The 16,800-nt window shown below is 42.9% G+C and overlaps 1 protein-coding gene across 2 annotated transcripts in view; it reads right to left on the bottom strand.

Annotated features, from left to right (window-relative positions):
• Window positions 1–3,932: 3,932 nt before the first annotated feature.
• C5H4orf19 (chromosome 5 C4orf19 homolog) overlaps window positions 3,933–16,800 on the bottom strand; it is an 81,112-nt gene continuing 68,244 nt past the window's right edge. For both annotated transcript variants that reach the window (XM_033106548.1, XM_033106549.1), the window contains exons 3-4: window positions 10,388–10,441; window positions 3,933–9,462 (exon numbers count right to left, since the gene is read on the bottom strand). In XM_033106548.1, the coding sequence (XP_032962439.1) occupies window positions 8,541–9,462; window positions 10,388–10,419 (954 nt within the window). In that variant the 5' untranslated portion in view covers window positions 10,420–10,441 and the 3' untranslated portion in view covers window positions 3,933–8,540. The remainder of the gene's footprint in view (window positions 9,463–10,387; window positions 10,442–16,800) is intronic.

A 16,800-nucleotide genomic window follows, 5' to 3' on the forward strand; every position in this document is an offset into this window, starting at 1 on the left:
ATGTGGGATAAGCCACCCTGAACAAAGAAAGGGAACATGCAGAGGGAAGAGAGGTACTTCTGGTTGCTTCTATGCCCCAGGCTCGATTGTCACTGAGTTTTATGAACGTTCCAAGGACATTACTCTTTTGCCTTACCTAGTCTGGGTTGAGTTTCTATCACTTGCAACAACAGCAGCAATAAAACTTCACAATGACTGCAATGATTCACAGAAAAGTAGATAAGATACATGAGGAGTTACAGAGCCAAGTGGTGAAGCCCTGGCATCCAGCCCTACCGCTGAGATCGCCCAGAGCTGCCTTGGGTCTGTAGCTAGGGGGCCTAGACATGGTGTGATTTCTGTCCTGAAATGCTCTTGCGAACCCTCTCCCCTTGATTGCCTTAGGGTAACCTCCTTTCCACCATCTTTCCTTGATTCACCGTAGGGCTTGTGCTTGTAGCTCCCATTAGAGCACAGCTTGGGCAGTAAGATGCTTTTGGCCATCATGACCTTAAATTCTTTGGATCTCAACCTTCTACCTATAGAGTGAAGGTAACATGTGCCTCTTAGGGTGGTTGCAAGGCATAAATGAGCTTGGGCATGTAATGCACTTGGCACAGGGCCAGGTACAGTCAGTGCTCAGTCAGGGTGCTGCCTCAGAGCTCCCAAGTTCAGACCCTCGTTAGTGAAAGAAATGATAGAGTGATGGAAGTTGCACCACTTGACAGTCAGTGCTTGATGTTTCTGCCACATTCACATTGCTTACCGTCAGAAGATGGACCTGGCGTGGGGATGGGAGAAATGGGAGAGTAGGAGGAAACAGGTAGAAGAAACTGTTACATCTACTGAGCGTGAGATTCTCCTGGCGCCAGGTCACGTACCTGAAGGGCGACAGTAATCTCATTGTCCTGATGGTGAATGGACCCAGATCTACAAGGTAAGGGGCAAGTTTTGTTTTTGTTCAGGCTGTTATTTCATCTTATCACTCTTAAGATAAGACATGAACTTGGTATAGTCATCTCAGTGAGTTTAAAAAGAACTTGATTACTTTTTATCTGCAAGTTAATCTAGCTCAGAAACTTGAATAAAGTGCTCTTGGAATTGGAACATTATACCCAGACGGCAAAATGTATGGGTTTGTTTATTATGGATGAATTTTTTTTGGGGGGGGGGAGTCATAGAATAAGCATTTATCATCGCAACACTGGTGGTCTGAGAAGGCAGCAGGTTAACACCTCCAAAACCTGCCTATGGATGAATATTTTAATGCTGACCAACTCAAACAAACACCAAACAAAACCACCCCTCTGAAATAACCAACCTAACCTGCCAAACACAAGGTTTCTTTCTTGCATTACACATGCATTTTATTTTATAAAGGCATACGTGTATTTGGCGAAAAGGAAGGATAAAAGAAATAGATCACATAAATATTCACTTCAAACGCAGTATGACTTAAAATAGTAATTAAACATAAGTGGCTGTGTCCTACGATGTTTATGTGATACAAATAATGAAAATAAATAATAATGAGAATTTTAAAATATACTAAATTGAAATGCCCCCAAGGTGCATTTTTGCCTTGAGATGATCGTTAGTGATGTAGGTAGAAAAGGACTCATCTAGTTTAGAAATTGTTTAATATTATTAGAAGTTGTTCAGACAGCTTTGGTGGTCATAGCAATCAAAATTTAGTTTTTTTAAAAAAAGTGTTGAGTGCTACTCCTAAAAAGTGGTCCAATGTGAGATGATTTTTACTGGGTAATAAAATCACACCTAACATTTATTCTCTCCCTTGTGCTGCGTATGTGCTAACCACTTGACACTCTGTATCTATATAAGTCTCATTATAGCCCAGAGGGAGGTGTAGCCATCACATCTGCTTCATAGGGGACAAAACTGAGGGAAGGAATCTCAGGATATGTTGTACTGGCAGTTCACATGGTAAGCATATATTGGCCCTGGGTCCAACTTTTTTAGGATAAGAAATTCGTGGTCTCACGATCAATGTAAAAACACAACTATCATTGATGGTAGACAGTCTCAGTTATTTTAATGATAAGACCTTAATTATAACTTTTCAATTCTTTATTAAAATCTTCCTCAGAACCGAGGAAAAAAACAAACACCAAAAACTTTTTCTCCAATTGACAATACATGTAACTTCACGTTTCCAAAATTGAATTGTCCTATCTTCGCCACTTTGTTTTCAAGTCCCCTCACCTTTCAGATATCATAATTCACTTTATTGTTGTGATCACTAAGTTCCATGAAATAACGGAGACCAAAAGCTTTCTCTCCTTAGACGTTTCACATTTTGTTTCAGCCCATCATTTTGTCTAATGGCAACGTGGCTGCTTCCACAAAGAGGCTGTATTATGTTTTCCTTAAAAGGACCACTTTGTTGTTGAATCTGGGTTCAATGAGATTCTGCCACTGGCTGATTGTGTGACTGGGAATGACGTATGTAGCTTTTTTGAGCCTCCATTCCCCCATCTGTGAAATGGGATAATCATACCAGCACTCACAGGGTAATGGTTGACCTAAGTGAGGTGAGGCGTTGTACTAAATGCTCAACAAATGGTAGTTTTAAAAAACGTTAAGCTACATTTGCCTTATCAAAAACCATAACTTGGTGGCTCCCAGAAATTATTACTGAATAAGCTTTCCATATCAATAATTGCACAATTTGGCTAATAATGATAAAATAGTGTCTTTGCAGCCATGTTTTTTCTTGTTATGAATTTTTTTCCCCTACAAACTTTTATTTTAAATACTGTAACAATTCTTGGTTCGTCTCCTGGCTAATAGCTTTATGTCATGAAAATGTTAGAGCCTACGATTGTACGGCTTCATAAATGGGTAATTGAAAACTTTTGATTCTTTCCTAAGCATCAACATTGAAGACAGGGAGGGCAAGTTAGTTAAGAAGAAGAAACCATAAACCCTCATTGACCTGTGAAATCTTCCTTCCTTATTTTAAACTAAGGTTTACACGCCCCATTCTCTTTCCCCAATAGCTTTAGGACTATTTTGGAGAATGGAAAAGGATGAAATTTTTGTTTCCATCCTGGAAATAAAATTATTTTTGTGGGATTTTGTTTTGTTTTGTTTTTAAGGTTGGTAACTGACATCAAAAGAAAATTTTATCGTTTTGCTTTTAAAATAGCAAGATCCAGACTAAACAAATATTCTGATCAGCCTGTCCACCAACTGTCTCATATTAATTAGTTTGGAATGTGTAGGTTTGATAAGGGAGGTAAGTACAATTCTTTTCCTACCTTTTGGTCTCTCGGTCATATTTTACCCTAGTTTTAGATCAACTATTCCAAAAATGTTTAAAAGCAGAAAATACATGTTTCCTGAAAATCGGGCTCAAAGGGTGAAGTGAGGACGAACAGCAGATGAGTTCTAACGGAGCAGGGATGTGCTTTTTCACTTTTGCTCATATTCTACATGTCTGGCTTACATGCGTACGTATGCCATACTTACATTAGTCTGGTTTTGTCTATTTACAAAGTGCTTTTATGGATAGTTCACTTGAGCTTCTAAATCAGTGGTTTTCAAAGTAGGTTTCACATAACTCGTGGGTGTAGAAAGAAAATATTAAAACTCTAATATTTAATTATCTCATCTTAATATTGCTTTATAAAGTACATTATTATTACAAGAGGCTAGTACATGTATTTGTGAACGTACTAGGGGTAAGAGTACAAAAGTTTTTTCTGATTAACTGGTGCAAAATCAAAAGGATGTGGCAAATCTTGCCATCGTCTTAGTGTTTCTCTGAATTTTAGCATATGTGCTGCTGAAGCGAGCACAGTGTTTCTCTAAATATGCCTGGAAGATTACACATCAACTCTGCAGTTGCCAGCGCCCCACCCAAGACCTACTGATTCCAAATCTATGAGAAGTGAGGCCCAGAGGATGGGCTTGTTTTTTTTTGTTTTTTTTTAAATAAAAAAGCACACTCAAATTTAAGAATGTCTGCTTTCAACTTTGTGAGGTAGGAATGATCCCCATTTCACAGATGAGAAAGCTGAGGCTCAGAAAAGCTAAGAAACTTAAACCCAAGGACATACCATCAGCAAGAGACACAGGCTGATGCCACCCGAATTTTATGAGGATGAAAGAGGTGCATGTGTGAAGTGCCCTCTGAAGGCCTAGAGGTCACGACGCATGGCTGCAGGTGTTACTGCAGAGTCATCCTCAGGTACTTTTCCCACCATTGGGAGTCAAGAGAAAAGCAACATCTGAGTCTTATTACACAAATACATTTCTTTCTTTCTTTGCCAGGATTTTGAAGATTGAGTTCAAGCTGACTGAAAAATGTGGTCAGCCAAGCTTCCCACTGCTTGTCTCAAACATTGGTTTTTCTTACGCTTATCGTCTCAATTTGGGATTAAGTTCCTCAAGGTAACATGGTCTCATTAGAGACCAAACCTTCACTGGCTGTTCAGATTCTGCTTTCTGTGCACAGCCTACCATAAAGCCTCACTGTTCTAACGGAGCAGGGAAGTCTGAGAGTGAAGACCATGAAAAATAAATGTAATTTCTTTTCTCTCAAATTCATATAGACTTGTGCTCCCGCAGCTCTGCATTTACGCCTTTATGACAATATATCACAACTGTACTGTGACAGCTTCGCTCTTTCACTCCACAAATAACGTATTGAGTTCCCACCTTGTGCCATAAGCTACACCAGATCCAGGCAAAAGGCACTTATCAGTCGCTTCAATTGGAAAAAAAATTGCTAATAGTTTACTCCAAGTGACAGACTTAAATGTGCAGCTGTTATCAGCATATTTAATGGGTTTGCCTAAAATGTTGTTTCTTGAAGTAGCTGAGGGGACTTCAAGTCAGACGTTTAGATATGTCCATACACCTTATGCACTGGAGAAACTTACATAGTAAATAAATGAGCAACTTATTTTTTCCATAAATTAACAGGGAAAGCATTTACCATGAGAAATATCAGTTTGTCTCCATTTCATTAGCACTAGTTCCAACATAGAAGATTTTACAATGAATGAGGTTTAATCTAGAGGGGAAAATAATAAACAGGAAGGAAGAACTACCACATTTTCATCATAAAGCCTCATGCAAAAAGGAGTCCCCTTGGTGAAGAATGAAGCCCAAGTCCAAGACTGTAGATGGGCACGTTCCTGTGTCTGCACACAGATGACAAAACTAAGGACGTCAGGAAATCTTTGCTTACAGACTTACATTTGGTGCCTCTGTCATTCTTCCTACGTTCGCCTGCTTGGAGATACTGATGGAAGAGTTAGGAGGAGAGAAGATTACCCTTTGGGTCAGAGGCAGAGTGAGGCAGAAAGAGGGAAAGGGTGAATGGCCAACAACTGATCATGGACAAATGAGTGTGCGTGAGAAAGCTCAAATTCTCTTCATTTTATTGGGGATCTGGTTTGACAGCTATATCGACTTGATACTATTTGCCTTGGAAACAAGGGGGAAACCTTTACTTTCATATTTATATGATAGTTCAATTTCCCCCAGTAAAAAGTGAAATGTAACTTTTTATCTCAAGAAAGCTATAGGTAATATAGAAATCTTAAATCCAAATCAAGATTTAACATGGTAAATATCCACATAATGCCATTAGCTAAGATTGTGACCTGTAATGTTCACTGCTAATCATAGCCAGTGAACATTCAAAACACATCTGTGCTTTCAAATTGTCCGGAATGTTTGCCAAGGCTCACTACTGTCAGCACCACTCTTCTGGTAAGAGGTAACACCAGGCTCCAGAAAGAAGACCCTACACAGAGCAGGCTGCTCAGACAGCTGCTAGAGAGCCTGGTGGATAAAGCTCAAGTCTGGAGTTGCTTTTCAACCTAAAGATTTTGCCTTTCCTCTGACATCCTTTGGAGGAGTCTGGATATTGGGGTGAAAACAAAAGTGGCCAGGATTGACATAAACAAACAAAAGAAGAAAACAAAACAAAACAAAACAAACAAAAAACTTGAAATCCTTGGTCTTCTGTTAATCTTTTTGAAGCAATTATTTGCACAGAAAAGAATCCTCAAAACTTAGAGGAGTTGCTAATCATGGTAAAATATTTGCAGCAGTCTTCAAATGTAAAATAATGTACATATGTAAATGCAGAAGTGTGTTTCTGTGCAAGGGAAAGAGAGTTGTCGGCACTAGGACCTCACCTACCCCTCTCATTTGAATTTTTTTCTCTCATTCTTCTGTTTGAGATACCAGCGGGAAGTTGAGATGGCTGTAGAGGTCCAGTCTTCCTTCCCCTGGACCAGAAGTTTAAACCGCACTGTGTTCGACTAAATGTAAATATTATCTTCCATCCTCTTACAGACTGACTCTATCCCTGGCTTTTGTGTTTTGAGGACCTGAGTGGTAAACACTGTAAGCTGACCACCTCCAAACTCAGTGTCTGTTTTACTCCTCTCAATAGCTGAATCCTGAATTTATTTGGGAAAGCCATACACACAGCTAGAAAGATAAATTTTCTTAGCCTTCCTTGCAGCTAGATGTGACCAAGAGACTAGATGTTGACCAATGAGGTGCAAATGGAAGGGTTGAATGATACCTCCAGGAGGTCCTTCATAGAGAGGGAGATATTCTGAACCTTTATTGTTTTTCCTACATAGAAAGCAAATGTAATGACTGGAGTCCCAGCAGCCATTGTGGACTACAAAGTGATCTTGAGAAGGAAGCCAAGATAACAGAAGGAACATGTGTCACTGATACCATGGAACACACTACCAGTCTGAAATGCTACATCCAGACTTTTTTTTACTAAGAGGTAAATCTTTATTTTTATAAGCCTTTTATCACAGGTGGGACCTAATCTCAGCAGATATACCTGGGAAACTGTTGAAGGAAACACTCTGAAATAGTAAGCACTTGGTGTACTAAATACAATAGCAAACGTATCTACAATGCAATTAACAATGGCGACAGTTTATCTTTTAAGGGCTCTGAGTAGCCTTGTATGTAGAGACGGCTTGTCACCAAACAAATCCAGGGTAATGTACGTATGTCTGTTAAGCATTTGCAAGGGTACCATACTTAAAGATGCTGGAAGGCTCAGAAATCATGTTTTATGTTGAATGATTACCAAAATGCAGTGATGACGGTGTAGATACTTCACAGTATTAGAGTTTTCAGCTGTGAGGATATAAAAATTCATTTAAAGATTATGTTTTTAATTAATAAGACTTATCATTTTATTGCGTGCTTGCTGTGTGCCAGGCATTGTGCTGAAAACACCTGCACAATCTTGTTTCATCTTTATGAGGGCATACTATTATTATTCTCACTTAACAGATAGGCAAATAGAGGGGATAAATTACTTGGCCAAGGTCACGTGGCAAAGCTAGAAATCAAACCAAGGCCAGTCCGATTTCAGAGCTTGTTATGAAACACCGTACTAAAGCATCTTCCATGTTTCTTTTTTTTTCTAGTCTTGATCATCCTATATATTTTCCATCAAGCCATGTAGAATGGCTGTCCCTGTTTTGTATAAATTAGAAGGCTGAAACCCAGAGCAGGCTTGTTCATCCTTAAGGCACATGTACGTAGTCATGGTGTTGAGAGCTTGGACCCCAGGGACAGAGAGCCAAAGCCCTTCTCAGCAAACCGACCTGGTCTCCTCCTCAACTGTGGTTTTAGTAGTCTAGCTCTTTAAATTGAAAGAAACATCAAGGGTCATTGACACTCAGTCTGGGAAAATTAGAACCACCATTGACTTATGACAGGCAGCCGTATATGTTGTTGTATTTTAATCAGAATCAGACATTAAATGGCATAAAACACTCCATATATCTCTTTGCGGTTCCAAATCTCATGAACTTCAAACCCAAATATGACAAGCAGTTTTAAGAATTATTTTGACCAGCCTCCCCTATCCCAAAGGAGATTTAAAAAGTAATAATGTAAAAAAGTTAAGGTCAAGGTATCTTGATACCATAGCTAATAACTAACCATTTGTTTACTAGTGGCTGCAGCTCCACCCTGAAAGCCGCTGAGCTTAACAAGCTGTCAAACAAGTGGTTAGTTATTAGTTCCCTGGGTGATTGTCCCTGAAGGTAAGCCATGCTCTGATGACACAATAGGCACTTTAAGTGGGGGTAGTTACCTTTTCCAGTTTGCGTCCAACAACGTTTGGCTCTCAAAGGCAAGATGAAGAATTGACAGTCAAACAGAAGGTTCTGTGAGTCTGTGCTCTTGGGATTAAGCGCTGGGATTTCAGGGCATTCTCAAGAACACCTGTACCAGACATTCCCGGGGTGCAGGGAAGCTTTGTGGGTTGGCAACAGGCTGTTTAATTTCTAGCCACCTGGCACCATGACCTACTCTGGGTTTTGTTCTCAAGTCCTGAGTGACAGCCCGTCTCCACAGGGATGCTCTCAATATTCGACAAACTCACAATCATCAGAACAGATGCTGGCTGTAAACAACTGGTAAAGCTGCACCCCTGCGCGTAGCAGGGGATCAGCTCAGCGACCACGAGGAAGCAAACACATCTGGAAACGCCCGTGTGACACTAGCTCCCTGGCCTGCGTGAAGCCTCTCCCCTAATCCACCTCGTCCACGTCTTCTCCTGCAGTCGCCGCTTCGAGAGCTGCGAGGGCTTCTGCCACCTCCGCGTCCTCGTCCGCTGTCTCCCCACTCCTGTCTCCCGCGGAGCCGTGGGCATCCTCTGACCCATTTCTCGAATCAACCCCAGACGCGGCCTGGGCAGGACCCTCTTTCAAGTAGACGCTAAGGACCTCTGCGGCCACGGCCTCGTTTAATGAATCCCAGCTTCTCTTCACGGAGAAGGGCATATTCCAACCCTGCTCCCCCACCCCGGGGCGCATTCCCTCCAGGGGCTCCTCCTCCGTACGGCTCCTGAAAAGGCAATCCTTTTCTTCGTGATCCCCGTTGTCTCCAGCTGAGCCCCAACGTTGAGGGTAATCTGGGGCTGGTATCTGGAGGACATGGTCTTGTACTTCCACGGCAGGGCATTCTGCCTCGGAAGGGGCTCGAGCGTCTCCATTGTGGGTGACCCGGCTCTCTTCTGAGTCCGGCAGAGCAGAGGCCTGTGCCCTGGTGCCCCCTCCGTCGAGAAAGGGTTGCATCGGTTGCATGCTGTCCGCGGTACTGGCCCAGGACCCCCAGCCACCCTGGTGGGACCCAGGGTCCTCAGTGGGCTGCAGAGCTGCCGCGGGGCCAATGCCATTGATGGTACCGCCAGTCTTCACTGCATAGGGTCCCCCTCCTGTGTCCCCTTGAGGGAGTGCTCCTTGGTGAGGCCAGCAGGGCTCCTGCGGACCAGCTGTTCTGCTTCTGCTCACTGTCCTCTTCAGACCCTCTCTCGGCACCGCATTTTTATGCACCAGGACTTCGGGGCTCTGTTTGCCTTTTAATTTAACGGTGCCGTCTTCGTCTAACTTGCAGCTGCTCACTTCGTTGACGTAGCCAGGGGAGGGCACTTGAACTGGATCGAAGAAATAGCTGGGGTGAGAATAAAGAAGATCAGTCAGGTTAATCATTAATTTTATTAATAACTCTATTAATCATGACCTTTCATCAATACTTTCTACTATAGGATCTGCTGCTTTCTGCCCGTCCTGTTAATTTCTGTGACTACTTTTTAAAGCTTATATGTGTGTCTAAATCAAATAGATAGAGTTGGTGTAAAAATATTCTGCCCCTGGAAATAGATCTTCAGAAGAACTCCAAAACAGGGCGGGAAGAAGGTAAACTACAAAGTGGTTCACAGAATTTAAAAAGAAACAAACAAAAAGTAAATAGTATATCAAACAAATGTCCATTAATAGGGAAGTAAGTGGTTAAGTTGTGATGGTATCTATTACCTCAATGGAATATTATACAGTCACTGGAAGGAGAAATGAGAAATCTGGACTAACATGAAAGATACCTATAATAAATGTTGTTTGAATAAAGCCTAAGATTACATTATGATTACAGTGGAGTAAAATGTGTATTTGTGTGTATGTATGTATATGTATATATGTATATGTATACAGATACAGACAGGGAATAGAACTACAATAATAAAGATGATTTTATTTGTTAAGGAAGCAAAATCATCAGTTCATTTTTTTCCTCTTTATTTTATGTAGAATTCTATTTGCTACCCAAATTTTTATGAAATAGAATCTGGACAATGTTAAAAACATAGAGGTATGTGACTGGAGTGATTTGTTTTCAGTGATGCCATTTCAGATGCAGTTTACAACCTAGGCCACATGTCCTCTTAAATGATATCCAAGGAGTTCCAAACTCTTATTTCCTGGCAACGCTTGGTTATGCCCCAAGCTGGGTAAATGCACTGAATCCACGCAGGGTCTTTAACAGTGACTCCTGGGTAATCAAGCATTCCTCCATCCGATTGAGGTATTGTTTTCAGCTTTACCTTTGTATCATTTTACAGCACCTGCACCCCATCTGGATTATTTTTTGTTACCATCTGGAAAAGAAAGTGTAAAAAGAAGAAAACATAGTGAATGACATTTTAATAGAAATTTGCTTTTTCTTTCCTAGGTACTCAAAGTTAGTGGGTCAGGGAGGTACTCGAATGTCTTTCGGCATTGATAATCAGTGTTTCATAGTTCTCCAGCATTTATGTCTTGTGGGTCTTTGTGCCTGACCCGTTCCCATATCCTAAGAATTACGTATGCCATCTCCATCTTGCAAATGAGGACATACAGGCTGAACAACACCAGGGACAGAACGGTGGGACTGAAAAGGATCTGTGCATTTTCTAGTCGACCGCCTTCTCTGGGGACACAGGAAACTAACCAGGGTGCAGCCACCAAGCAGTAGCAGGAGATGTGAGAGTGAGAGGCTCCCTTGCCAGGGGATTAATTACTCCAGTATTAAAGGACATCAGGATAAGGAGCTAATCTGTGTTCCACGTTACAGACCTGAGGAGGTGATGGCCAGTCATCACCACAAGCTTTACTTGGACTAAAAACTGCTCCTGCTTTGCCTTTTCTATCCCTGGGCCAATCCTGGCTATAATTCATCGATTCCATTTTCTTGCAGTTCAAGCATATGCCCTTTTGGACTTCCTGGTGGCAGGTGGACCCAGGTCTGTGTTGCTCTCCTTTCCCACCTGTCCACTGACCCCTGCCCTTTCCCAAGGTGGCATTATTTTCCTGATAATTGCCCTCTGAATAAAATCTTCTCTTCATGTAAAAACCAACCAACCACATTGTTCCGGTCTTTCCTCTGAAAATCCTAAAACTGAGTGTGAAAGAATCTTTCAGTTGGTCTCCATTTCTAATATCTACAACTTTTACAAAGACAGCCAATAACATAATCTAAAGCTCCAGTCCCGCTGTCTCTATAAGATGCGTGCACTTGGAAGAGAGAGGTCATTCATTGCTGGCTGTGTCACTGCCTCCCTTGTTCTCTTTCTTTTCTTCTTTCAGTCATGGATGAATTTCCCAGGATGCTACCTCATAAGCCTTTACCACAGAGAAAACGCCTAAGAAGTACAGACTTGTTGGTTGGTTGTAGGGGACTAGGTTTACATCGATAGATCAAATCCACAAATAATCTCCTATGGAGGGCTGGTAGCCACCCTCCCCCCCCCCCCAAAGATATCCACATCCTAGTCTCTGAAACTTGTGAATGCTACCTCACATGCCAAAAACACATATCTTTGCAGACATGATCACAGATCTGAGATGGGGAGATTTGCTTGGATCATCTAGCTCAGAGCCCAGCTTTGCCTCTTACTGGCTGTGTGACTTTGGGCCTCAGCTCCAGTATTTCATCTGTAAATGGGGATAACATATCTAGTGCATGGCATTGCTGGGGATTATACAAGTTAATCGTCATAATAAGCATATGCTTATTACTCAGCATATACTTATTAAAGCGTGCAGTGTGCTTTAAAAAAATGATGGAGGCCCCACACCTAAGAAAGATGCAATCTAGTTGCCATGACATGGACATACGAACAAGAGCATTAAGAACACTAAGGAATACTTGTTTCTCGCTTAAGGGCCAAAGGGTATATTTCTATCAAACTGTGGCACCAATTGAAAGACACAAACCCCAAGTGAGTAGAAGTTCCACAGAGAAATCATTGGAGTTTAGCCAGTAATATGTGTGTACAACCTTTTCCTTCTTAAATTACTCCATTTGCAAAGCCCAGGATTTTGTGTTCAGCCTTCGATGCCCATTTGTGTCCATTTTCGGCTAATAATTCGTATATCAGCTGGATGAATAGGATAAAAAGTACTTCATGAACCTCACCCCCAGCCCTCCCCCTTCCACACCCTCTTAAATCCTGCCCCCTTCCATGCTGGCAGTACCTTTGTTTATCTTGGGTGCTAAAACAAAACAAAGCAAAACAAACAAAAACCCCAAGCAGCCAGGATAGGGGGCCCAAAGAAAAAGAAAAAAAGGCTGTGAAGTGTTTGAGAGAAGGCAGACTGGAGGTCAAAATAAAGCAATTGAAGCAATTGTGAAATATTAATCATTGGAAAGGATCAGATAGATCAACTTTAGGATGGTGAGTTCAAGAGCTGCACATAGGGAAGGTTTTCTTATGAAAGAAAGAGGCACGTCGTGAGTGACACCTCGTGTTCCCAGCGTCACAGAGACTAAGGTCAACTTTGGGGCACCCGCGCCAGGCTGCAGCTGGAGAACCTGTCCCCACCCTCTGCTGCTGTGGCTGTGGCCACACAAGCAACATGCACCGAGATGCAATGACACTGAGATTTCATAGCCCAACTCGAGAGCCACTACTTCCCCGTTTCTTATATAATTCACATACCATCTGCAGCTTTTAGGCTCCCCGCCCTTTCCCCGATGTAAACCACAGGATCTATATTTTTCTTCAAAGCCATGTAATTGTAAAGGATGTTTTGGTGGTTCTCCCTTTTCAGGATCAAGTTTCCGCTGGCTTCTCGCCCCCCACGGCCTCCCTTTAGGGCACACCACATGGGTTTCCTACAGACCTGGTTGCGTACCAGAGGGCTATGCTCTGAGCCTCTCCCACGCTCCGTGGAGGCAGCCTCTTCCTGGTTAGAGGTTCTGCCCTCTCTCACCTGGCCCTGTGTTTTCCTTCCCCAGGGACATTCCTTCTCTCAGTGAGACTGCTCTAGCGTCCAAGGTCGTGTGACCACTGAAGAAAAGGGTGGGGACTAACGTAGTTCCACCCCACCCCCTCTCTGGCCATATCTACAATTATTCTTCCTTACAGGATTCATTCCTAATGTCAAATTCAATTTATTTCTCTTTTCATATGTCACTCCCACATCTATTAGGCTGGTGCAAAAGTAATTACATTTTTTTGCAATTATTTTTAACCTTTTAAACGGCATTAATACGTTTGCATCAACCTAATACATCTTGCTTTTCGTAAGGTGGTCTCCCATTGCCAGATGCAAAAAGGAAACACCCCTTGTCCAGCATGACATATGGAAATGGAACAAAATATATGTCCTTTTGAAGACTGAGTTCAAAATGGGCAGCCTGTCTACTTCCTCTGCCCTCCCCGCTCCTTCCACCCCATTGACGACAGCTAGCTTAAAGGTGAGAAATCAGCTGTCAGTTGCCCTTTATTACTGAGCAGAATCAAAATTTGCTTTCTCTTTGGAGTGTAAAAAAGGAACAGAAAAGCAAAGGGCAAATCATTCACCACCATCACCTTGTTTACACAGAGGAAAAGCAAATACCGTTAGGGTGGTGTATCCATCACCACTGGCACCTGCCTGCTCCTGGACTCCTGTGTTGGGCGTTGACTCTGTCCTGTGTTTCGTGTTGAAGTTAAACAGTCCCGTGCTTGAAGATGGACCTAGCAATGTCCCGCCAGTTACCAGCCAAGTCTCCTTGCTGGGAAGAAGCGGGAGAGTGGGGCGAGCCAGGAGTTTGCTAACCAGGCAGAGAAACTGAGTATTCACCAGGAAATCAAAGGAATGTAGAACAAGGCTCTATCCAGCGGGCAAGGACTGCCGTTGTAGATTAGGTAATGGAATTAAATCAACATTCATTTCCTGATTTCAGCCATTGTACCGGGGTTATATAAGAAAATGCCCTTGTTTGCAGGAAATACAGAGTTAAGTATCTAGGAGCAAGGAGCAGGGGATCTGAAACTTATAAAATGATTCAGGGAAAAAATTGTGTGTGTGTGTGTGTGTGTGTGTGTGTAAAAAGAGTAAGAGAAGAATGAAGCTAATGTAGTAATTGTTAACATTTGGGGACTCTGGGTAGAGGATATATGGGGATTCTTGGTGCTTGTCTTGTAGCTTCCCTGTATGTCTGAAATAACGTCAAAAGAAAAAGTTAAAAGAGAAAAAAAGAAGTGTAAAGGAGCTCATCAAAATGCCGCCGACCTTTCTGAATTTAGCTGTCCGTTTGAGAATGCACTGGAGACCGTTTCTCAATAGCCAGTCCCAGGCCCACAACCCTCAAGGCACATGTGTGGTTCCTGTCCTCAGGCTGCTGCATCTGAGACAGGGACTTCCGGTCTCGTGCCACGGAGTTCGTCAGCTGTCTGCCCATCCTACTCAACCCACGCTCCTCACAGGCAATGCCTAACCCGGCTCAGTGGCCAGCTCACACAGAGCACTTCCTACTTGTTATTCAAAGGGAGGATAGCTGGTGAGTGACAGGTGAGAATGAATGAGTGATGGGTACGACACTGTAGAAGTTATTATTCCAACAGAGGGTCTTCCTTTCCATGATCAAATCTCACACTACCCTGTGGTCCAAAACAAAAAGCCAAGCGCATGCACTGAGAGAGAGGGGTGGCACCGTGGTTTCCCCATTCCTGTTTGGGAAACAGCAAAACCTGCCTTAAGCAATTCCAAGGTCAAAGCTATTCTGCTTCAGGGGCTCTATTCAACGAGCTTTTAAAGCAGCTGCTGGAAAGTGGTTTGAATTTATAGACGCTGGACTGCTTGGAAGAGAGACAGAATAAAATTAAATGTTTAAATTACAGCTCCGTTTTGAACCAACTGGCCAACAATGTTTCCAGAAAACCATTGGGATTTCATGTAACCTAGTCAGCTGGTGAAGGTGACCAATATTTAGTGAGTCGCTTCTGAGCACTGAGCTCCTGGACGCAAGAGGAATGAATGAAACTACCGTGTTTCCCCCAAAATAAGACCTAACCGGAAAATAAGCCCTAGCGTGATTTTTCAGTAGGACATCCCCTGAATATAAGCCCTAATGCGTCTTTTAGAGCAAAACTTAATATAAGACCTGGTCTTATTTTCCGGGAAACATGGTATCTATCAGGCCTGAAGGAACTACCGGCTGCTTTATTATACAAGCGAGTAAAGGCTGCCTGCCCAACTTCACAGTCAATACTCAATGTATAGCTGAAAAAGGACAAGAAGATAAATTCTTGATTACCCAATCTATTTCCTTGGCAGAACCACTACAACCTTTCTGGGCAGGCTTTGAAAACTCTCTGGGACAGATTATTCTGATGTGCTTTCCTTTCTCCTAAAGAGGCTGAGCTTCAGTGACTTTGGAGAACCTGAAAGACTCTTTGAAGACCTGTATCAGCACCACCAAACAGTCTATTTTATGCGTTCTCAACAGTTGATGCACTATGATATAAATGTCAGCATCGCCGAGAACTGGCTTTGATGGGATGTTTGTGTATAGATGTGTTTGTAGGTCCTCCCACTCCCCCAAAGGGTTCCCTGGTCACATAGGTTTGGGAACAGCGGAGAGTAAAGATGAACACATTCACAGTTATGAGAAAGAACTATTTCACTTTGTTTAACCCAGGATTTCCCAAAATTATATGACCACAGAACCTATTTTTTTTTCCCCCACGAAAGACTTCTTAACCAACAAAACCTGTATTTTGTGGAATATGTTGAGGAAAACAACTGTCGAAACGCCAGTCCCAATCATCAGAGGGAGCTGCGTGCCCCGAGCTAACAGCGTTATGTGGTGTTTGGGTGAACTCAGCCAGGCAAAGTCTGTGCCAGGTGTCCTGGCAGCGGCTCCCTCGCCAACCTCGGAGACGTGGGAAAGCTGTTGAATCTTTTGATTCCTCCATCTCTCAACATGAGTCCATGACATCAAAGCTCTCTCCCACATCCAACAATCTAAATGGTGAATTGGGAAGAAGGGGAACTCTTTAACTTGGTTTCCATTGTTACCTCATTGAATCCTGAGACCTATACTGCCAGCCAGGCACCAACATGCCCTTTTTGCAGGAGGGGAACCCCGCTCAACGGTTTGTAAACCACACCATCATGCTACTGTTGAGGTGTGTTTGGGTTCGAAGTCCACACTCACACACCCATGGTCCTAACTGGATGTAAGAAGCTTTTCCTACTGTTCCCTCCCTCTGGGCCCCAAGTTCTCCATCTCATTCCCTCAAGTCTGCAGCTGTCTGGTAGAAGTCTCTTCGGCCTCTCTGCCAGGAGGAACTGCTGGAGTCTTGAGATGGGGAGACAGTGTAACAGCAGTGTCCCTGGGAGGGATGAGGATTCAGGCAGGGGGACCCTGTGAGGGAGGAGGAGGTGTATCTGCTGAACCCCCCTCTCCACTGGAATGGGCCAGGGGAGGTGCAGGTTACTTGGCCGGAGGGCTTCCAGTGGGTCCCAGAGCACCGGCTAGTGGCTCTTGGCCTCCCGGTAGATCTGTATTTTAATAGGAAATGATGTAAAAATTATGTTTTCAGGAACCAAAGGAATCCGTTTCTGAGGGTGAAATGTCAGGGTTGAAGTTGGTATTTCTTGATGAAAGGCTGCCCTGGGTCCATGCAAATCGTGTTTCCCTGAAAATAAGACCTAGCCGGACCATCAGCTCTAATGCATCTTTTGGAGCAAAAATTAATAGAAG

Source organism: Rhinolophus ferrumequinum, chromosome 5 (assembly GCF_004115265.2).
Source record: "Rhinolophus ferrumequinum isolate MPI-CBG mRhiFer1 chromosome 5, mRhiFer1_v1.p, whole genome shotgun sequence".
NCBI classification, from domain to species: Eukaryota; Metazoa; Chordata; class Mammalia; order Chiroptera; family Rhinolophidae; genus Rhinolophus; species Rhinolophus ferrumequinum.